Source organism: Acanthaster planci, linkage group LG01 (assembly GCF_054643075.1).
Source record: "Acanthaster planci isolate LZ-2023a linkage group LG01, COTS_SCS, whole genome shotgun sequence".
In the NCBI taxonomy this organism is placed as follows: Eukaryota; Metazoa; Echinodermata; class Asteroidea; order Valvatida; family Acanthasteridae; genus Acanthaster; species Acanthaster planci.
The window spans coordinates 22,157,752-22,180,821 of record NC_141777.1 but is presented as its reverse complement, the minus strand read 5'-3'; the positions used below and the strand labels follow the sequence as shown (position 1 = coordinate 22,180,821).

General features: G+C 41.2%; 2 protein-coding genes across 3 annotated transcripts; one reads left to right on the top strand and one right to left on the bottom strand.

Annotated features, from left to right (window-relative positions):
• Positions 1–6,156, bottom strand: trmt5 (tRNA methyltransferase 5). Of its 2 annotated transcripts, none has more exons than XM_022233436.2 (4): positions 5,939–6,156; positions 3,910–4,526; positions 1,756–2,544; positions 1–1,247 (listed from the first exon to the last, which is right to left on the bottom strand). In XM_022233436.2, exons 2-4 carry the CDS (start codon positions 4,505–4,507, stop codon positions 1,195–1,197), a joined length of 1,440 nt encoding a protein of 479 aa, XP_022089128.2. In that variant the 5' UTR covers positions 4,508–4,526; positions 5,939–6,156; the 3' UTR covers positions 1–1,194. The 2 variants fall into 2 exon arrangements, with proteins under 2 accessions (XP_022089128.2, XP_086997713.1); XM_087141587.1 differs by having other exon boundaries at positions 6,035–6,152.
• Positions 6,157–8,001: 1,845 nt separating this feature from the next.
• On the top strand, positions 8,002–22,539 carry LOC110978385 (uncharacterized). Its single transcript, XM_022233340.2, has 2 exons — positions 8,002–8,298; positions 17,031–22,539. Exons 1-2 carry the CDS (start codon positions 8,202–8,204, stop codon positions 19,181–19,183), a joined length of 2,250 nt encoding a protein of 749 aa, XP_022089032.2. The 5' UTR covers positions 8,002–8,201; the 3' UTR covers positions 19,184–22,539.
• Positions 22,540–23,070: the final 531 nt, after the last annotated feature.

The window sequence follows — 23,070 nt, the reverse complement described above, 5'->3', positions numbered from 1 at the left end:
ATGAAACTAAACGTAACGATTTGCTTCATTTGGAAAACTACTAAAAAAAATCAAATCTGAATCTCATATATTAGTTTGAAACAAATGCTAAACACAAAGATAGATCAAAAGAAAAGCTGCAAATAGATGTTTGTTTGAAACAAATGCTCAACAACAAGATTGATCAAAAGAAAAGTTGCAAATAAAATGTTTGTTCGAAAAAATGATAAACACAAAGACAGATCAAAAGAGAAGCTGTAAATGTTTGAAACAAATGACAAACACAAAGATAGATCAAAAGAAAAGTTATAAAAGATGAACAAAAAATGAACAGTATGTGTGCCTTGTTTACTTGAAGAGGTTAGTTAGCCCCAGTTTAGTTCAGGGTGGGTCCCTAGAGGGTTCTTCGGTATTTCCCCAGCATCAGCACTGTCCCATACTCCACATGGTAATTCAAAGACAACACAAAAGACAACCATCCCAGCAACTCATTATGGCAGTGAATACACAGCACACAACAACACACCTATTTCGCTTTTCCTTTGGCCAGTGCATATGCAGCACAAATCAGCACAAGTCATTTTGCGCTGGCAGCCTACTGTGTACACTCTGAACCTGTGCATGTTTGTGTTCCATATAGAAAACACATTGCAAAAGAGTGACTGTGGGCACTCGTGCATATTTGTGCTGTAAAACCATAGGAGGGTTTTAAGGCAACTGATTGTACATGTATTTGGTTCGTTCATCACATTCTGCCGGTTGGTACAACTAAATATTCTGATATTTGGTTCGATTACAGATTGACTAGTGAATTATTATGACTAGTGTTTGACTAGTAAATTATTCGAATTGACTCTGCCCTATGTAAAATCACCGAGCTGTTGACAAATGGAACATGAAATTGATGAACATGGTCAAGAATTCCTTTCTTTGAAATCCATAATTTTAGTGCATACCATAGAGCAATCAACGCAGTAAAAGGCTGGGTGCACCCCACCTTCAAATTAATTAACTCACAATATCAGTACTTCCTGGAAACAATGGACATTTGCACAAAAATTCTGTTCTTTTTTTTTTTCCGGAGCTTTCCCCAGGAAAGAGGAGGTTGTACTTTGCACCACAAAAGGGGGGGGGGGGAGAGAAGAGTCTGATCATCCAGTACGTTTGTTATGTCAACTATCTGCCCAAAGTGATTGCATGTGGGGAGTTAACCTCTCATTCTGTTCTGGACTTCTTGGCTTGTGGTTCGTTAATTGCTGCCTGTGAATCTGTGAGACAAAAAGAGATGAAACAAAAGATTGACATGGCAGCTAAATGTGCGTGTGATCTGGGAATGGATGAACAAGTGTATAATATGGTTGCTTAGGGACAGCAGTCAAAAGTCATTAATGCAACTACACTGAAGCCCTCTCCTAGAAGTATGTGCTTCACAGTCTATGGCACATTTGCGTGCATAGTTTAACTGCAGAAAATTATGGATTTAGTATCCTCAAACCATACATTATGGTACATGTACAATGTAAATGTATTTGCAGAACCATAAAGTTGAAATTTTATGGCTGCAAAAAATAATGAGCCTGCACCAAATAGACACTGTCTGACACTGTCTGTGTGAAGCCCTTAAAAGTCTTACATGTTCATGTACATGTGTGTGTGATCCTCACAGATATTTTCTCAAAAGCCACCCCCCGGTTCAAAATATAAATATGCACATGTGAATGTGTAGGCTGCATAAAAATTCTGTTGATGAATGACCACAGTTCACGTGTATGGTACCTTCTGTGCTGTCTCCATATACGACGGCCCCTGGCAATTCAAATGATGCGCACATCATCTCTTTATTTGGTGCCACATCCCTGACGTCGTGGATGAGGGCGCCCTCGATGCTGTGACTCAGGACAGCCTCGATGCGATGCCGCACATCCCTGGCTGCATCCGCCTCTTTTGAGAAGCAATGGCAGTGCACGGTGGGGAGCCCAATCCGACCCCTGACCCCTGGCGCAACGTTCCGCAAGAGGTCCGGGAAAGCATCCAAAAATTCCATAGCCAGCGAGGGCAGGTTCATGACTACGTGGGTCCTCTGGCCAGGATTGCTTTCCGTGTTCCACTCCTCCGCCCTCTTAATCAAGTCTTTGCGCACGACTTCTTTGATAAACTCCCTGCCATCCAAGTTGTAGGCCTTTATTAACCCCATCTCGATTTTGTTCAATTTGATGTTCCGCTGCAGCCACTTAAAGGATTCCGGATTCAGATCATTTGCCAGGACATTACACCCTTTCTTAGCGGCAGGCACGGCAAAAGGCCCCACCCCAGCAAACACATCGTACACGACATCGCCCCTGTTCAGCAGGCCCACAATCCTGGCATGCTCTGTAGAGAGCCGCGGATTCCAGTAGACCTTGGAGAAGTCAAATTCAAAGGAATTACCATGCTCCTTTGTCATGGCAATCAAGTTATTCTCTCCAGCCAGTAGCTCCATGCTGAAGAAGCGAAACTCATTGTTGATTTCTCCAGTCTTATTCACAACAGTTTTCAGTCCTGGATTCTTGTCCATAAGAACTTCACCTTTGAATTTAGGCACAAAAATGAGAAGAAAACTTATAAGAATATCAGAACAGAGCAAACCAAGAATTATAATCTTATTTGTTATTTGAAATAAAAATTAAGTCAAATTGTCTGATGTGGAGCCAAATTTTTAAATATTGTCATTTGGTTCCAAGAGTAATATTTTTATTTGGTTCCAAGAGTAAAATCTGAAAAGAAACAAAAACACTAGAATTTAAAAATGGCTTATCACATCAATAGCTTCCTTTACACATGCTGACACTCAGGTCACAGGTTTTTGGTGATGTACAGGATTTCAACCCGAGTCCTACTGGGTAACTGATTCAGCTTGATTGGAGTCTCTGCACCTGAGCAATGACTAGAGTCAAAAGCGGCACATAGTTACACCTGAGTCCCAAAAGTGCAAATACATTATATGATATACAGCGTACATGTAACTGCAATGCAGAGCACCCTCAAACATCCCTAAGACATGATAGATTCACTACACCTCATCAGCATGCCTAACTGAAGTGGCCTCTGATCCACTCAGGGCAAAACTTGAAAGCATGGCATGCACGTTCAAACACACAGGTGATCTTTTTTCCTGTGGCTGGACCAAGATGATGGAAGTCATTCGCTATCAATGTTCGTCACCTGGTCACTGTGAATCCATCCACCAGTACAAAAATTAATATCATATCTTCTGTTTTTTGAAAGTTAACTCAATTAAAACCTTGCTTGGCTCTTTTATGTAAAACTCAACTCAAAATACAAAACTCACTGACCCTTTATGCTACACCGGCTGACATCTCAAATGTAACTTTAACCCTAACCCCCTAGGCTCCTGCGCTAGAAAGCATATTGAATCTTACAAAATCCAACAGGTTCATGTACTTGTCTATGTACTTGTACATGCAGGTCACTGTACCAAACCTGATAAACTCCAACAGAATGAGCCCGTTGGAGTTTGAGTGATATGGTATGGATGGGTCTATGCAGTATAGGATGACTTGCACTGAACAGTACCAAACCTGATAAAATCAAGCATAGTCCAACAATTGGTACAGCAAGGCAGACACTGCACACAGTGACCTGCATGTGTTCCAACTCACATAGAATCCAACACCATCTCCCTGGGCCTTTCATCCCAAGTCTCACAAAATTCAAGAACAAGTTCCTCAGGAACAGTACCAAACCTGCCAAAACCTCACAAAACCTGCTGTTGGAGTATGGCAGTTAGGGTTAACATAGAACACCTATCAACTTACTTTAGGTATTAAAAAGGTACACAAAATTACCTACCTACCTACCTATGGATTCAAAACCAAAGACAGGAATAGTGCACATGCATACATATACATGTACATGTAGCAAACAACTTACCAATAACATGCTTGTACTTCAGCTGCTCTGGTCTGAGGTTCAAGTGAGCAATGTGACCAATCCGACTGAAGCCTGTTGGTACCTCCACACCTTTGGGCAGCAAGGACCGCAGGACCTCCTCACTTGTCCAGTCGCTGTACCTCAATTCCAGCTGGTACTCGCCAAATTTACCCTCCAAGCTATGCTCCTTGAGAAAGCCGGCACCCGCCTCTCCCAGTGACAAGACATCACCTGATGAGACGACCTCTGGGTTCAGGAGAAGGACTTTCTCATCAGGGTTGCTTGGATTATTTCTCAAGAACGGCTTGCGGGTCAGTGCTTTCGACTTTAAGGCCCGTAGGCAAACACTAGTCAGCTTCTTGTTAAAACGGATAGCCGGGAGAAGAAGTGTTTTTGCAAAGAGGTCACGGTTCAGCATTCCTCCAGCCTCAGGTAAGGTACACACTGGTGGGCGGAAAGCATCCTCTGTGGCCTTTGTGGCCATAGCTGCCACTGGGACACACCACTTAGACCATCTAGCAGGTGTACTGGCATATGACCTTAAGATAGGAGTCACTTTGAAGAAGTGTTGTGACAGGAGCATCAACCAGCAGGCCATTCACAGATGAATGCGTCTTCTGAAAACCAATCATATAAAAGTTTGGGCCTCTACTTGTACACACAACTCCTTGACAATGTTTGGCACCGTAACTGCGTAAAAAAATTAAATACACGTAAACCCTTCCCCAGCTGTAGGCCTACATACATATACACATAGGAATCATTTCTAACATTTGGACGATACGTTGTCCATTGGCATCTCCCCTGAAGCATGAAATGTTGCATAGGCCCCCCTATCACGAATTTCCATTTCACACGACAGTACAAGCTCAAGTTACAAGTTGGCCAATTGATTCTGGCACCATGGGCACACAGGCCACCACAAAGCAACTGCCTTCGCTACACCCTTGGCCCTACCGTGTGCATGGTGCAAGTCTCACGTTGATATGTAAGTCTTATCATGCTTATGGGGTGGCGCAGACACCCAGGAGTTTTGCAAAATGGTGGGTAGCAACCAATGAAAACTGCAACGAACGCACGCGTACCTACTGATCAAAGAAATGATTGTGTAATCTGATCCTTTGACCAACTGGTAAATCCGTACGTTGCCATGGTTGCTGTTTTCATCAGTTACTACCTGCTACTTTGCGAGACCCAAGTGACCCAAAGTCACTCTTTGGGTCACTTGGTAAACACCTCAAAGTAGCACAGCTGTGTTGTGTTGTGCGATGCACCAACAGTCCCTCATGGGAATATCAGATTGCACTTTTGTGCTGCCCAACAACTGTGCTTCACTGTTTCATGTGCATAATTGTGCAGTAAACCAAATGCAGTGAAGAGGACCGCAATAAAGACCCTGTGTCAGTTTGTGCTGGCAACCACCTGTGTACACACAGAAGCTGTGCATATTTGTGTGCCATGTAAAAAATACATGCACAAGAGTGACTGTGAGCACTCATGCCTACTTGTGCTGTAAAACTAAAGGAGGGTTCTAACGCGACGAGAGCAAATGTAGTCTGGTTCCTTGACCTGGATGAAGTTTTTAAATGAAATTCAGGCCATGTCGGAAACGGGCTTCCTGGGCTACTGCTAGGTCTACTGTCTACGCGTCTCCACGCATTTCCAATGGAGTGAAGACCTAGCTCTAGACAAGAGATTCGGATTCAGAATAAGCACATAATATTGGCTGGGTCTGGTAACAAGACATGAAACAAAATGGCATGATGCAGTCATCTTTCGCTGAACTTGGATAAGATTCTGGTTTTCTTGCTCAAATATTGTCAAAATTTACCAAGACTACAGCTAGCACTAGGATGAAGGAATGGACCCTCAAGTTGGTCAAGCATGTACATGTACGTAGGCCTATGTGTAAACCATAGCATAGGCATGGTATATCATGATATAGCGGTCATGACTCATCACTAATTTAGCGTCAACACGGTCAACCATCTGACCATGTGTCAACAACTTGAACAAGGGTACAACTTACAAGCACAGCATCAACAAAGCGTCAACAACTTGAAAATACCCTCTACATATTAAAAAGTGGTTTTATCATATCATATCATCATAGAGACTGTAACACCTGCCACTGTGTATGGGAAACACCGAATCTGCTTGGAAACGGCTAGTTTTCCCGATGTACTATGAGGGCCGCCATCTTTCTTTCCTCTGGTTGTACTGGCCACCAGGCTGAAAGTGGCACGAAATTCGGGCCGGATTTTCGGCCAGCCTGATTTTGGGCTGGACGCTATCTTTACGGCTGCAAGCAACCCTTCACGTAACCGGCTAGAAATTCTACGGAGGCCGATCATGGCATAGCAGAAAGAGCCCATAAACGTCTACAAGTTACAGAAAAAAGCAATGTCAAATAAATCCTTCCCTGTAATGTATCTTAGCTGTGAAACAACTTGAACAACTGAGACTTTTTTCACCAACAGGAAACACGGACGGAATGTGTACGAAAAAACACAAAGCCTTCATGCAAAATGATGAGGGCGCTAGTGCAGACAATGATGGCCCCGAAATAATACCTTCGCGAACGGGTTCGCAATTTGTATACTGTCAATTTCTCTTCTATTAAGGAAGTTGGAGGCATATGAACTCGGCCATTTCTAAAGAAGCATGGAATTTAATGGCAGAAATATAAAAGAGTGCTGGACCTTATTTAGAGAGTGTGAAATGCGAAAAAGCAAAAATCGAAATCGCTCTATAATATTGATTTCAGGTGTGGCAGCGCACCCGATTAGGAACAAAGACTGGAAAATCGGTTTCTGGACGGATGTCCGTTTTCAAATGATTTTGTACCATCCTAGATTTCAAAAAAGTGTGATTTTCTCTTAAGGAATGTGTAGGGGGTACCCCTGGGCACACTTATATAGCGCACCAATGATTCGGCCCACAGGCTGTCTCAGCCCAATTGATTTCAGGAGTCAGCGCACCCGAATAGGAACAAAGACGGGGAAAATCGCTTTCTGGGCTGATGTCCGTTTTCAAATGATTTTGTACCATCCTAGATTTTAAAAAAGTGTGATTTTCTCTTAAGGAATGTGTAGGGGGTACCCCTGGGCACACTTAATTAGCGCCCCGAATGATTCGGCCCACAGGCTGTCTCAGCCCAATTGATTTCAGGAGTCAGCGCACCCGATTAGGAACAAAGACGGGGAAAATCGCTTTCAAAAAAATCACACTTTTTTGAAATCTAGGATGGCAAAAAATCATTTGAAAACGGACATCCGTCCAGAAACCGATTTTCCAGTCTTTGTTCCTCATCGGGTGCGCTGACTCCTGAAATCAATTGGGCTGAGATAGCCTGTGGGCCGAATTATTCCGGGCACTAATTAAGTGTGCCTTGGGGTACCCCCTACACATTCCTTAAGAGAAAATCACACTTTTTTGAAATCTAGGATGGTACAAAATCATTTGAAAACGGACATCCGTCCAGAAACCGATTTTCCAGTCTTTGTTCCTAATCGGGTGCGCTGACCCCTCAAATCAACATTATAGAGCGATTTTGATTTTTTCTTTTTCGCATTTTACACTCTCTAAATAAGGTCCAGCACTCTTTTATATTTCTGCCATTAAATTCCATGCTTCTTTAGAAATGGCCGAGTTCATATGCCTCCAACTTCCTTAATAGAAGAGAAATTGACAGTATACAAATTGCGAACCCGTTCGCGAAGGTATTATTTCGGGGCCATCATTATCTGCACTAGCGCCCTCATCCATTTTGCATGAAGGCTTTGTGTTTTTTCGTACACATTCCGTCCGTGTTTCCTGTTGGTGAAAAAAGTCTCAGTTGTTCAAGTTATTTCACAGCTAAGATGCATTACAGGGAAGGATTTATTTGACATTGCTTTTTTCTGTAACTTGTAGACGTTTATGGGCTCTTTCTGCTATGTCTTGATCGGCCTCCGTAGAATTTCTAGCCGGTTACGTGTAGGATTGCTTGTAGCCGTAAAAATAGCGTCCAGCCGAAAATCAGGCTGGCCGAAAATCCGGCCCGAATTTCGTGCCACTTTCAGCCTGGTGTATGCAGATCACGTTTAACGTTCATTGCCATATGCACAGTGAATTTTAATATGAGCTGCACGGCGAGCATTAGCGAAGCTGTACTGGTAGATCACAGTTCTAACTATGACTTCGGAGTTTCTGCCACGGGTTAAATTGTAGTTTGACTCATCTCGCATTACATTTTGTATGTATTGAGGACATTTTTCTGAGTGGGTTTATCGGAAAAAAGAGGAAAAATTATGGCCACTCTGTCTCGGAAAGTGGTCGCAGTAGCATTGATCTTTACATTGATGACTGTCCTCGCGTATTTGCACTTCAGCGAATCTCCCATGAAATGTGAGTAGGCTTGCTGACAAGTTGTGGCCATATGGGCCAAGCATGTACATGTAATCCAGGGTAAAAAGATGGTTTAGCGAATAGGCTATGTAGGCCTAGGCCTATGCATGATACGATGAATTCTACATAAAAGATGTGTTGTTTTTCGTACAGTACAGTAATGGCTATTTTACGGGAAGTTTAACTTACGGAAGTGCATATTTTGCCGGGAACGGCAAAAGTTTTTCAAAGCTATTTTGCCAGGATGTTTTTCCAAATGTAGGCCTATATTTATTTAGTAAATACCACCTTCAATTTAGCAGTAGCTCAATAGGATAAACCTGAATGCCTGTGTACGTCTTGAAGAGTTCCTATAACATGGTTATGGTGTGGGCACATGCCACTCCTAGGACTCGGGTAGAGGCACCCGTACGTGTACATGTACATGTATGTAGTGTTTTGGAGGGGGTGTCTTAACTCGCCCAGCGTCCAACCTGGGCAGCCTCCAAAGGGTCGGTACACGGGCAGGGATTCAGCTGAATAGAAAAGTACCCTGTTGTAGATTATCCAACTAGAACGGACCAGCTTGACAGCTCCAAAGTTAGTTTTCGTGGCAACGTCAGGGACAGTGGCGGGAACAGGGTCAGAGAACAAAGCGGGAGGTTGCTGTGCACATGCCCCTGGGTGGGCTAGATTACTTAAATGGGGGTGCCCACAAGACCCACATAATCTTACTACTTATGTACATGTATGCAGCATCATGAGAATGCTTGTCAACTTGTATGCGTGTGAACTCATATGCGCCAACATGGCCAACTCGGATGGCGACCAACTGGTCGCATGAGTTTACTTTAAATTATACTTCGCAATTTGTGAGAAAAATTAAACAAAAAAATCAAACATTAGGCCTACCTCAGCTAAAAGTTAGTGATTACAGAATCATGTTTGATTCTCTCAGCGAAACAGTTGAGTGCGACAGCTTTGTCAGTGTACAATCACTCAGCACGCCAACGTCACACAGCCTTTGAAGTTTTAGACTGGGACCAGACCAGTCAATTGTGATGCACCACATAGTGCATGAAAGCCATGGAGACTCGCGCCAGCGTGGATCACAGCAGATCTTTCTGTGCAGACAATTAAACGTCCTAATGTTTCCCAATTAAATCTTTTTTTATGAGTGGAAATACATGTACATGTAACTCACCAAGCTCACAGGAAAGAGATCTGGTGAAAAGAAACCTCAGGAAAATCAGGAGATTTAGTGGGAAAATTTAATGGAGAATTGGAGTGATCTTGTCTCAGGTCTGAGTTCTGCATGGTCTGTCAAATCTGCTTTTATAGAAGGGCATGATTTTATGACCATCATAAAACTTTGATTCTTTTTTACATACTGTATATTGGATGTACATGTACCGGTACCTCTTCAAGTTTGCTTGAAGTAAGCGGGTGTGATCTGAAACTGTTGCACTATTTTTTGTTTTTTTGTTTGTTTTGTTGATTGTTTTAATATATATGTAATGTCGATCCAATTTTATATTTGTATTTTACTATGTCTTGATTGACCCAATGTTTTGATTCATTTTTCAAAATCACACTCGAAGAAAAACTGCACGCCTGGAAATGTCCAGGAGTGCGTTTTTTGAACGCCTGCAATTTCCAAATCACAAAGACTGGTTGACCAAACCATATGAATTGGTTGTTGGTACCATGCGTGTACATGTTGACCTGTTCTCTATACAGTTACCAGTAGCACACTAGCCTACCAGGCCTCAGTCATGTCAGTGTAATGCAATGTGCCCTCCACGACAACAAAAAAGGTGTAAGCAAAGCTATTGTCAAGAAGGCAGTATACATATATGCTCTGTGTTTTGACGGCACCGGTTGAATTTAGCAAAATGATAGTTTGCTGGATGAGCAATAAAAATGCACAGTAGTCCTACATGTACTACATGATACTATGTAAGTGTTTTGGGGGACATAAAGGTATGTCGCGACTTCACCTTCATGAGATGGAATTATGGAAATCAGACCAATTTATGCAGTTTCAGATTTTTTTTTATTAAAAACAATCCTCCAGAACCACAAGTCTAGGAAAGCAAAATGTGGTAATTAAGTGCTGGAGTCAATTCACGGGTACAATAACCAAAACTTAAAAAAGGTTTTAATATTTTGGGATGAAAAAGCCACCAAGTGATATTCGAACCCAGCTAGAAAAATATTTTAGCATGCTTGTAAAATATACTTGTACATGTAGCTAGGTGCCATCAACTACAATTGTCACCATCCCTGTGGTGTTGAGTATGTCCTTCTGCTTTCACCTGGGGATTAGATCGTTTGCGTGTTCATGAGTATCAGTCTGGTGCCTGACCATACTTTTAATTGGTGTTCGTTTTAGTCTGTGATGTCTGGTATTAACACAGGGTCAATTCCTCATGGCATGCAATTTTATCCTAGCAAACATGAAATCAGGTACATGTACTATATGTACGCACCTTGAAATTAAACATCAAATACGTACATGTATTTGTAACTGTACACAGGATAATTGTGGGGACTACATGTACCTGAAAAATAAGGTAACCCCTTGGGAGGAGGTTATGTCCTCTTCGCTGCAAGTCTTGCATAATTATTAGTGGTATTTTCTTACATGTACGTCTATGTACATGTACGTATACATTACATTGCAGTTGAAAGGTACTCTCAGAGCTGGAAAGTTTCACAATTCTTCCAATCCGGCAAAATGTACATGTATATTCATTTCACATATTGTGAACAATTTTCCCCTCAGTGGTAAATTTTTCACAACTTGCATGTATTTCGCAAGCTGGAAAAATTTTCGCACTCTTTTTTAAAGTAGGAAAAATGTTCACAAGTGGGAAAAATTTTCACATATTTTCCCACACGTGGGAAAAGATATTCATGCCTTTTCACACAGTTACCTTTCATTTGTATTAGTACATGTAGTACACTAGTACCGGTACATGTATGTACATGTACCGGTATGCATCAAAGAAGACACTGTCAACGCACATGTACATGTACATGCCTGTAGCTGTGCACCCCCTTACCTCAACAGGTAGCTGGCTGCATGAAGTACTGCAATGCAGCCGAGGCCGGCAAAATACTGCATGTATAAATTTGACTTGCATACTTGAGATGTGTTTGAATCCAAAAAGACACTCTAGGAGTGATGGTAACACTAGACTTTTGTGAACTTCTAAATATGAAATAAATGTTTCATTTATATGTAGGATCAACATACTCATGTACATGTATCTGCCTTTCCTTTCCCAGGCAATGTTAAAAAGTGTCTGTCCACTCCGAGCAATATTTGTAAAACTGATACCCCTAGGTGCAGTATGAGCCAATATTTCTGTTGTATTCAATGCCTGGAACTTCAAGAGTTAATTTTGTTAAGCAGTTTTAAAGGTTTGTATGACAAATTATTTGATAAATTCTGTACTCAAGCAGAAAATGCCTTTCCTGAACAGGTGGACAGGCGCTTAGATGAGACATTTGGAGAAGGCCAAATGCCAAATGTGAAGGCAATACATGCACATTTACCCGGAACTTGTACTGGTACAACTACTGTATGTGTACATCACAGCTAACACTGACATGCCCTTATACCTCATTATTCATTGTGCAATACATGCATATACATGTATCCGGTCATCTACATGTAATTGTTGGATGGTTGATCACGTGCCATTGATTATTCGTTCTATTCAATGGCACCTGTTGAATAGAACTTCCTTTCACTTACCGTACATTAACTTGTTTCAGTTCCCATTTCACGTTCTGGCAATTTCATTCACAAGAGGAAAAGAAAGTAGGGACCCACTCTAATATTACATGTACACAAATGTGTTCTGCAAATGAGGGATGTCAATATGTGAGGACCGTTAATCGACTTCCTTACAGAAGAGGGGATAATGAATTTTTCACTTGCATGCAGGGGTAGGAATAATTTCATGAGGTGACCAATGAAATGTTCTGTTCCATGAAACAAAATTCCATTAATATTTGTATAAAGTAGGCCTAAAGACCTCTACCACTTGGGTGCTCTGCAAATGCATTTAATGTCATGCATTTGCCCTCCCAATAGTTCCTGTACATATTAAGAGTGTAAAATAAGCCAAAATTATTTATGTCATTCTTTTTTTCAGCCAAATTACAGTTGTACAAATTACATACATGTATCCGTACATGTACATGTACAAGGGGCTACATATCCTGGGTATCCTCACAATACAAATTCCAAAATACAGTTCGTAGCAGGTTTAACTTTACACGTAGTAGGTTTAACAGTCAAGGATGGCAACGGAATAAAACAAAGTTAACGTGTGCAGCCAGAGAACCTACTACATTATTGATTGTATGAAATGCAAACTTGTATGAACAGAAAACAGATGCAAGAAAGTAAAACTGAAAGTGCATACGTACTGATACCATCAGTAAATAAAATTGTGAAATTGAAAACACATGTACAATAGTACGCATCAGTAAATTGAATACTGAAAAGCCAGATGTGCCCAAACATCAATGCTGGGAAAGTTATAATGAAGAACATGTAAACGGCGGAGCAACTGCAAACATTCTACAACTGTTTAATTCACCTCACAAGTAAAGGTATGAGTTTATGTGTATAAGGTTTCACAGATGCCCGATCAACAGGGCAGGCTTTCCACACAATTCACAAACAATACGGTAATCCTAAGAATACAGACCTGCATTTACACATGTTCTGTACAAGAAAGTGAGCATTGCAGTGTAGAAACATAGAGTGTACATTTACGTGTGGTGAATTTACGTACGTGATGACAGAGAAAAACTAAAAAGGAAATGCCTTGCTACATGTACGTACACATATGTATGGGCACATGTATGTAGATTCAAACATGTACATGTACTGTAATTTGCACTGAGTGTTATCTACATGTACATATATTGATAGTGTGGTGCTCTAAGATGTCTTCGACTCTTGTATCATTGATTACTTATTTTGCAGACAATTTGGTTGCATGGATATCATTGGGTGTTCACAATCTTCTGCAGTCTGATTCCCAGATCAAAAATTGGACTATTTTTGTTTCAGAGAATCTCTTGGTCCATTACATACACGGATGCATGTATTCACATGTACCGGTACGTGGAGCTGCCAAGTGTGATCAAAATGGGAGGAAGATTCCTACCCATTCTGGAACATGTCCTAATGAAGTGTCTTGGAATTTTCTCAACCCAGCGTCATTAATCTTTGCATAGTGTTATTATTTGCCAATACCTGAAAAGCTGAATGGTTTAAAAACCAGACTGGCATGACATACACGTACATGTACATTTACTGTTCACGTGTACATGTAGTATAGTCATTATTGTCATATCGGTACTCCACTTTCACCAGCGGAGGATACGTTGTACATGTACATGTGTACTTGTACATGTATAAGGCAGGTATTCATAACCAGTTTTATCATGTTTATTGCAGTCATCATGGTCTGGCTGTTCCAGTACAAATGGAACATGTACCTGTTTGAGGTGCTTCTAATGGATACATCTACATTGGCAACAGTAACCTTGTGAATCACTGAGTAATTGCCATTGTGTGTGGATCTGTTTGATAATTTATTAAGTTTGAGTTTGTATTAATAGACAGTGGCCATTTCTCATTTGTTTGTACCGGTTTCATATCTCATTCAAGTTTTATTGGTAGACATTTATTAATTTAAGACATTTGTATTGTGTGTGTGGGTGGGTGAGTTTGTTTCTGCATTCAATTGGGGACCCTGAACAATAGAGGACAATAAGGTCCCCGATTGACAGAGGGTCCCCGATTGACAACTGTGTACAAAACATATGGATGGTCTTCTAAAAAGTACTAAAAAAGTACAAACAAAAGAGGAACAATAGGGGGTCCCCAGTTGCAGGCAAATACACACTTGGGTGTGTGTGTATTTATGGAGGAACAGAGTTGCCCTACTCCATGTTTCCTTCCTTTGTCATTTCACGGATTTGACCGTGAACTATTACTAATGTACAGGTGCATTGAACTGTCATGATAGATGAACATGTTTCAATTTTGGAATGAGAAATTTTACTTGTTGACAGTGTTTGAAAAGTCTGTTTCTCATTCCATCACGAACTCACATTCATGGGATAGAATTTCTAAGTCATTGCAGTGTCTGCCAGGCTTCTACTCCGCCTTCCACAAAAAAAAAGACAAAAAACAAAATTCTGAGAACAGAACTCATGGTCATGATGGTAATGCCTGCGTTGAACATGTACATGATGAATTCAGTTTAAAACAATAAAGGATAATACCAGTACCTTTACTGTGATTCCAGGGTTAAAAAACATTGCAGCCCACTGGATCAGAACCTTAGTACAATGTACATGTACATGTTTTTCATTTATGTACAGATACATGGGGTACATGTACGTTGCATGTAGGTGCTGTTATTAGTAAGTGATGGGACCATGGCAAAATATACCCATATTGATATTATTTAACGGATGATTCCACTGCTAAATTAACTCAATTTGTCATATTTTCATTTCTGTTTTGAAAAATAGTAAGTACGGTAAATTTTGTACTAAGATTTCACAAAAGATCAGTTGTTGAAAGCCTTCCTGCTCACCCAAAAACCAGTCTAGCCTGAGGAAGATGGCTATTTACAGGTACCGGGTACCTTTTGGATGTGTACTCTTATACATACATGTACTTATGGCAACTCATGTTCTGTTCAGAAAATGGCTAGAACTATAATAACCAAGTGAAAATGGCCAAAAAGTACATTTACACTGGTCCCACCAATAATAATTCATACATGTACATTGTTTACACGAACTGGCACATGTACCCAGATATGCATACTGATGCATAATACATTTTGCCTTGGATCATCAGACATCCTTAAGGACCCTACAGTTCTAATGCTACTGGAATAAATTATTGCCTTCACTTTGAACCGCGTGAAAAATGTAGATCATTTTCATGTAACGTTTGGTTTAACCACATATACCAGTACTCAATACAGTTTACATGTACTGTACATGTACCAGTACGGTGTGCGGTAAATGTTGCATTCAGGTAAAATTAACCTTTTCAAAACATCTGTGTCTGTGAGATGGTCAGTTTCTTGTAACTATTTTGTCAGAACTTTAACTGATGGAAGATGTTTAATAGTCTAATGTACACTTACATGCTACATGACAGTGTAATTTATTGATGAAACTGAACTTGTTATGAAGGATGATATCATTTTCCTTAAAATCCAGTTTCATTTTTTTCTGACCTTGTGGTTGACATACTGTAGGTGTAGTAAACCTTCTTGCACACTTTTTCTGACATATACTGTACATGTACATGCACTTTATTGATGATGAAACCTAACTGTACGTAGGATGTACATGTACATGTACACACACATGTACATGTAATAGAAAAACTGGTCTGAACTGTCTGCCTATTTTATCAGACATGTACCGGTAACATACATGTACACTGTACATGTATTTTAATATTTCCAAAATACAGAAAAGAAGACGAGGATTTAAACCATACTCTTTACATGTGATGCCAGAAAAAGTGTACAGGTTGAGAGGGCCTGCATGTGCTGCAGTGTCAGGCTTATTACATGTACAGTGTACCTGTATGAGGTCAGAAAACATGAAAATGAAATGCTTGGGAAAAAATGATTTAGGACTTAACTTGGGACAAGTTGACTGGTAAAGACTTGACTTTGGGGAAAATGACTTGTGTCTGGACTTCACTTGGGAAAACTTGAAGAGGAAAAATACACTGTACATGTAACTTGTCTGCTTGTATTGGTCAGTGGTGTAGCTAGGATTTTACTGGGGGGCACAAAGGGGGCACCAGCATCTTGGGAGGGCACCAGCTTTCAATGGTGTGTTTTTGGGGGCAAGTTTTGTTAGCCTTGTTCAATACAGTGTATATCTATTCATCCATTTTTGTTTTCAGTGGGGGGGCCACCGGGAATTGTGGGGGGGGCACAAGTCCCCTCAGCACCCCCCACCCCGGCGGCTGGTACAGGTACATGTGCGTATATGTGTTTATGTTTACATACATTTACGTGTACATGTACATGTACAGCTACATGTACATTACATTACACGGATACAATGGACATATAGTGGTAGTAGAAAATACATTGTAGGCACCGTCGATATTGTGTCTTGGTCGATATACAGTGGAGCACCACTATAACAAACACGACAGGGTCCAAGCTAAATTTTCAGTACAGCGGTCGTTCGGTATTGTGAAATCAACTGCCGAACCCTTCGTTGCCATGTTGAATAGTGCCTTTTCTTGTCTGACTGCAGTGCACCTTCTTGTGATACTATGATTCGCTGTTTTGATGATGTTTTGCTGTTGCATTCACATTTGAGGTTTCTAGAAATGTATCCGTTAATTTTTTTGTTTTTTGGCAAGCTGAGAAGCAAGTGCGAGCCTATCAATAACGATGTTTTCAAAGTTTCGATATTCGATTTTTCTGAAAAATCGGATATTTTCGATACATCAATATTACCAAATAACTAACATCGGCGATATCGATATCAAACCCATATCGATAATATTGATATATCGACAGTGCTTAGAAGAAAAAGGGTTTAGTTACAGCACCGAATATTACAAGCCATGCTAGATTTTTAGTGGTCATTGAGCCCTGAATGATTTTTCTTCAGGAACCTGACATTTATGATTTTTGTGTATGTTTGTTTTGTTTTCAAAGACTTTCATCCGGTGCTAGAATCAGTGACACATCCCAACAGTAATGCTGGTGAGAAGGAACACCGCATCGTCATCATTGGTTCAGGTCCCACCTCACTTGGAGCAGCCCAGCGACTCCATGAGCTTCAGGGGAAATATTTTAACACCAAGGTGACTATTATAGAGCAGCAGGACAAACCAGGTGGGCTTGCTTCATCAGAGCGGGACAAAAAGGGCTTTCTTTGGGACATGGGAGGCCATGTGGTCTTCTCCCATTACGATTACTTTGATAAGACACTGGACCGGGCTGTGGCACACTGGAACCAGCGAGTGCGGGCGGCATATGCTTTCATGATGGGTTCTGATGGCAAAAGGAGGTTCATTTCTTACCCCGTCCAAAACAACATTGAAGTGATGGACAAGACTGACCAACAGAAATGTCTTGTGGGCTTGGAAGAGATCACCCGTAACCCGAGCAAAGAAAAACCTGCAAATTTTGATGAGTGGCTGCAACAGAAATTTGGGACTGGTCTGTGTAACGTATTCATGCGGAAGTATAACAAGAAAGTCTGGACTGTCGATACCACCGAGATGAACACGGTTTGGGTGGGGGAACGTGTTGCTGTCCCTGATATCAACAAAATCAAGGCCAAGATAGCAGCTTATGACAACGGAAGCCGGTTGGAGGATTCAGGATGGGGACCTAATAGGTTCTTCCGATTTCCCAGATACAATGGCACAGGGGGCATATGGCAAGGAGTTGCCAGTTTACTCCCTCAAGAGTGGTTTCAGTTTCGAACAGAGGTGACAGGAGTGGACCTGGACTCGAAAAGATTGTTTCTCAAGAACAGAGGAGATGACAGGAGGAGGTACACTCTGTCGTATGACACGCTCATAACTACTGAGCCACTGGACATGTTTGTTAACATGCTGGAAGGTAAGGATATATCACTGGGTCAGATGAAAGAACTTGTCTCAGGACTGGTGTACTCCCATACTCACGTCATAGGCATTGGGCTTTTGGGCCAGCCTCCCAAGTTTCTGTCTGACAAGTCTTGGATGTACTTCCCAGACTCTGATTCACCATTCTACCGGGTCACAGTGTTTTCAAACTATTCTGATGATCACGTGCCAAAGCCGGGCGCTTATTGGTCACTTATGTGCGAGGCAGCAGAGCCGAAGGACGCGATCAATCCAAAATACTGGACGAAGAAAAGCGTTGTTGCAGCCACTGTAGAGGCACTGATAACTTATGGATTTATCACTTCTGACATTGTAGTTTCAAAATACTACCGACGACTAGACCATGGCTATCCAGTCCCTCACCTGAACAGGGAAAAGATCTTAAGCATTGTCCAGCCATGGTTAGGGGCACAGAGCATCTACTCCCGTGGTCGTTTTGGTGGTTGGCGGTATGAGGTTGCCAACCAAGACCATTCATTCATGCAGGGAGTGGAGATCGTGGACAGAATAGTGCGGGGAATACCAGAGGAAACGTATCCAGATCCAAACCTCGTGAATACGCGCAAGAACACAGGCAGATTCCTGCAGCAACCCTTGAGCTATGAGTTTGTCATTGCACACTATAATGAGAATCTGGACTGGCTGAAGCCATTTGCGAACCACAGTCACATTTATCACAAAGGACCAAACATGGAACCACCTTTTCCAGTCATAAAGTGGGAAACACTGCCCAACCTGGGTCGGGAATCACACACCTATCTCCACCACATCATAACCAATTATGATAACCTTGCAAATATAACAGTGTTTCTTCAGGGGCACGGGCCTCGAAAAGACGGAGGCTTCTGCTTTCCAAATCCAATGGATTATGTCAATAATGCTTTAAGGAACCAATTCTGTAGGGCAGCAGGAAGAACCAAAGATTGGAGTGGTCTGAGATACACAGGCAGTATGCCACAAGATCTGAAGTCGGGAGTTCTTCGAAAGTCCAACATTACTCTGAGCGATGTGTATACTGCCATGTTTAACACGCCACATCCACCCTCCTTGCCTAGATGCTTAAAGGGTTGCTTTTCGGGCACGAGGGACAATATCCGGAAGCGTCCAAAAAGTTTTTATGAGAAACTAATGCGCTTTGTTGACTTCCACCCTAATCCCGAGGAGGGACATTATATTGAGAGACTGTGGTGCATCATAGTTAATCCCGTTTGAAGGGAAATCCACCTTACTTTACCTCAGTTCTTTTATGCTGACTTGACTCTTTGTCACACTCATTTGAAAGGCAGCAGTCGCCAGAGTAACACCTGAAAGGTTACCATCACTCTCAGATTTACCGCACAGATGTCGTATGATGTACATGCACGCACATGTACAAATGTTTATGTACATTTCGCGTATACATGTATGTACAAGTATTCTAGACAGTAACAAGGAAGAGATACTGTTCGTGGTTTTTGAAAATGTGTTAACATTGCCTCTTTTGAAAATGAATGGTTTTGCTTGTACAGCAGTAACTTTTACCACAATTGGATATTGATCTGTCACCCGTATAACTGTATATAAAGATATTAATAACTGTACTTTGGGGTCCAGAATGGGGTTTGAGTGGAAATGAAGGATTTTAGGTACTGTACGCAATTGCTTTTAAATGCAAAATGCAAGTTTTATTGGAGATTTTTCTTCTTCAGGCAGAGAAAAATAGTTAATATTTTTGGGATGGGGGAAGCAGCTGATGTGCATGTACATGGTTAATCAAATTCAGATGTAAATGTGGTCCTAGAAACTGTAAAGAGGAAGTATAATTTGAGTGGCATAGTGAGTGACACTACATATACATGTACATGTACCTCCTTGTAATCTTGTCACCTGCCTTTCAAATACACTGGGATCTGTTTCAACATGCTTGTTGAGTTGAGCCATGTGCATGTAATGCTCTTCATTGAGGTGACATAGGCCTAAATGGAAAAAAGTTACATACATACAGGTACATATACATGTACTGCGGACTACAGCTTTAGGAAACTTAAACTACATGTATACATGTACATGTATGTATTACGTAATGAACCTGTACATGTATGTTGCGAAAATTTCCTTTTGTAGTGTGATTGATGACCCACCCTCCCTGTTTTCCAAAACAAATGAATGGGTTGAATTTTTCTTTGGTCTTTGAATGCCCCTCAACTCCAAGGTTGTGTGGCTTGTTTGATTCAGGGCCTGTTTGTTTCACACGGATCTGCATCGTCATCAGTGATCCCGTAGTTGGTTCGCGCTATCCATTTGCCGGGTTCTGATTCCAGTGAACCAAGGGCAGATCATGATCAGTGATCACGATCCGAATATGCGTGAAACAAGCAAGGCCCCTAGTTTGATAAAACACTGTTCAAACAGTGACAGGTTTACCTGTACTTGTTGCCTCTGGCTTGGGGCATAAAAACATGTATAATGGGGTGATGTGAGAATTGCTCAGTAAATGTACATTTCCGAATTTACATTACTTTCCTAGTAACTGGAAGCAAACAACAAAGAGCTTGATCGCTGTGTTTTTCTGTTTTTACGGAGTGATAAAATGTTCTTTCGTTAGTAGGACAAAAATGTAGACAATACATGTACATGTATACACAATCTCCGCACGAGTCGCCGTGTGTTTTCACTAATGCGTACGAACGATGGTGTACATGTATTAGCATTCTCCAAATCTTACATATCGTGACTTTGTACAAATTCCTCAGTCCTTAACATAAAAGTGATCGAAAATTGGTATTGAAATGGATGGTATTTTAAAACGTGTTTATCTCAGAATATCCTTTTGGCAAAGTTTTGATTTTTTTGTCACTTATTGAAAATAGCGATGAATTTGTTTTGATATAAACATCCAAATTGCTCCCTTGTGTCTCATTTAACCTTATTTCAAACTTTTTCATTGTATGTATATGTAGGTCAATAGGATGTTTTACTTTTTATGTTGACGAGTATCTTCATATTCATGAGCAGAGCTGTGATGTCAATTCAGAAAAAAAGTCTGAACGTTACATTTTTTGGGCACAAAAGTTCTGCGTGTTTGCGGATTGTGTCGGACTAATTGTTCTCATCATTACTTATTAATAGTACATGTAAAACTATTTGCATAGCAATAGGCAAACACCGATCCCTTCCTCAGAAATGTTTTCAATTAGTAAATTCTGGGTAAGAATCTGTGCACTGCGCTGTGTCTTGTCTGGATGACATTACATCGACAGCGCCCTTAGTTGTCTCAGAAAACATGGATAGTTTTAAAGTTTAAAAGTGTGATTTTCATTTAATTTAACCAAATAAGAATGGAAACGGGTTTCCATACATTGAAGGAGAGTACGCAGTTGCAGAAAAAATGTCCAAGTAATATTTATTTCTGCTAGACGTTAATGTTTAGGGTGATCTCTTGTGAAAATTTGACACCAACTTTGAATTATAGTTCTTGTGAAAAGTCTGTTTAGTTTTGCTTTTTTAAAACATGGGCTTGTAAAGTGCTAAACGAAAACGTAATTTTTTTGAAGGCGTTGTGCAATACCAGTTACCATATATGTACATGTAGATGTGATAATCAGATGCTTTGTCCATGTTGGTTGAAAGTTTGTGGACATGGATGCAGTCATTGCTTATTGCGGGTTACTATAAAATTATGACCAGTGTTGCCCATACCTGAAGAGGAGGTAGGCAGTCTTGGCTTTCTGTGGCAGTTGGCCCTGGGAGCCTGAATGCAACGGCGGCAGAACGTTTTTCAAAGTGGGGGCGGGGGAGTTGTGGGACCATCAGGCATCAGCCATTGATATGCTGACCCATTGAGCCCCACCACTTTACAGGATCTGCAAAAGATGGAGGGGTCATGCCCCCAATCGAAAAAGTTGGGGGCCGCCAGCCTCTCAACAGCTTGGATGGATTACTAGGAGAAATGTCCATGTTCATGTGAATGTTCCTGCTTATTGGAGAACGATCAGTACGTGTAGATTGTAAGCGGCTTTAATAAGGAAATACATGTGTACTTGGCCCGGTTTTAAACGTGCGTTTAAGACTTGCTCAGGAGAATGGCCGCGACCAGTGCCTGAGCCGCAGGCGAGGGCATCATCAGCGTTCAGTCTCCTGAGCCGGTCTTAAACGTCGGGCTAAGCATAATATTTATTCCCATTCATAAATACCTTTTAAGTCGGAGTGGCAAAACGAGTTAATTTCCATGTATGTTGGATTTCCAGCAATTTTGTTCTAGAATTTTACTTTCATTTTCTCGAACACCTCCATTCATTTTAAGGTGCATTCCTTTTGCATGTTGTCCAATTGTCCAATAGAATTTCCTTTTACGTGGCGCGTTCTGCGTGCTTCATCGCACACAGACTAGTTACCAATAGGGATGGAGTATACTGTCTCGTATCCAGGTACCGGCGCGTGATCAATGGAGAGGGCGAATATCACATCTCAGCGGGATTGTCGTATGCTAATAGACGGTCAAAATTGCACGTTGTTGAATAGGGAGGCTCTCTGAGATATTAATGAATAATACTTGTCTGTGGGCTGATATACTACATTGAGCTAACAAATCGTTGCTTGTGTCAGTCAATATATAAACAGTGTTCTAAATTATGTAATTTCCGAGCTTTCGGTAACTGGGTACCTTCGTTAGGGCAAGCCGATTCAGTTCTGGATGAATACAGAGAAATCCATGTTCATTCCACCTGGATGTAGTCTTGGTTTCAAGACGTTAGTGCTTGATAGCGGACACCGTGCATAGTGTGTCCCCTAACGACTTACAATTAGACTGTGCGCCAGCTCGCACTAACGTCTAGGGAATCTTGCAGCAGCGTTTTAATTTGTTCTTTATTTTTCCCTCGGCTTTCCAAGGGAACCAATCAGCACTCGCTAAAATGCATGCATAATAAATTTTGATGGCCTTAATAATACACCATGGCATTATGGCTGTCTGCAGTCCCGTCAACACAGGCACGACAACACAGACGTTCGTACAGAGTTAGCACGGAGTAGAACGGGTGAAACTCGGACTAGTTTAGGCCTAGGATATGACAGAGGATGCTGTTCTTGGTGACCCATAATCATGTACAGTCAGTATGCCC

What these genes read in the sequence shown, in the direction of transcription:
- trmt5 (XM_022233436.2), bottom strand. Translation starts at nt 4,507, where the DNA reads ATGGCCTGCTGGTTGATGCTCCTGTCACAACACTTCTTCAAAGTGACT. An exon ending in GAAGTACAAGCATGTTATTG is followed by an intron (nt 2,545 to 3,909) that starts GTAAGTTGTTTG and finishes CTAAATTCAAAG; the next exon opens with GTGAAGTTCTTATGGACAAG. An exon ending in ATATGGAGACAGCACAGAAG is followed by an intron (nt 1,248 to 1,755) that starts GTACCATACACG and finishes TTTGTCTCACAG; the next exon opens with ATTCACAGGCAGCAATTAAC.
- LOC110978385 (XM_022233340.2), top strand. Translation starts at nt 8,202, where the DNA reads ATGGCCACTCTGTCTCGGAAAGTGGTCGCAGTAGCATTGATCTTTACA. An exon ending in CAGCGAATCTCCCATGAAAT is followed by an intron (nt 8,299 to 17,030) that starts GTGAGTAGGCTT and finishes TTGTTTTCAAAG; the next exon opens with ACTTTCATCCGGTGCTAGAA.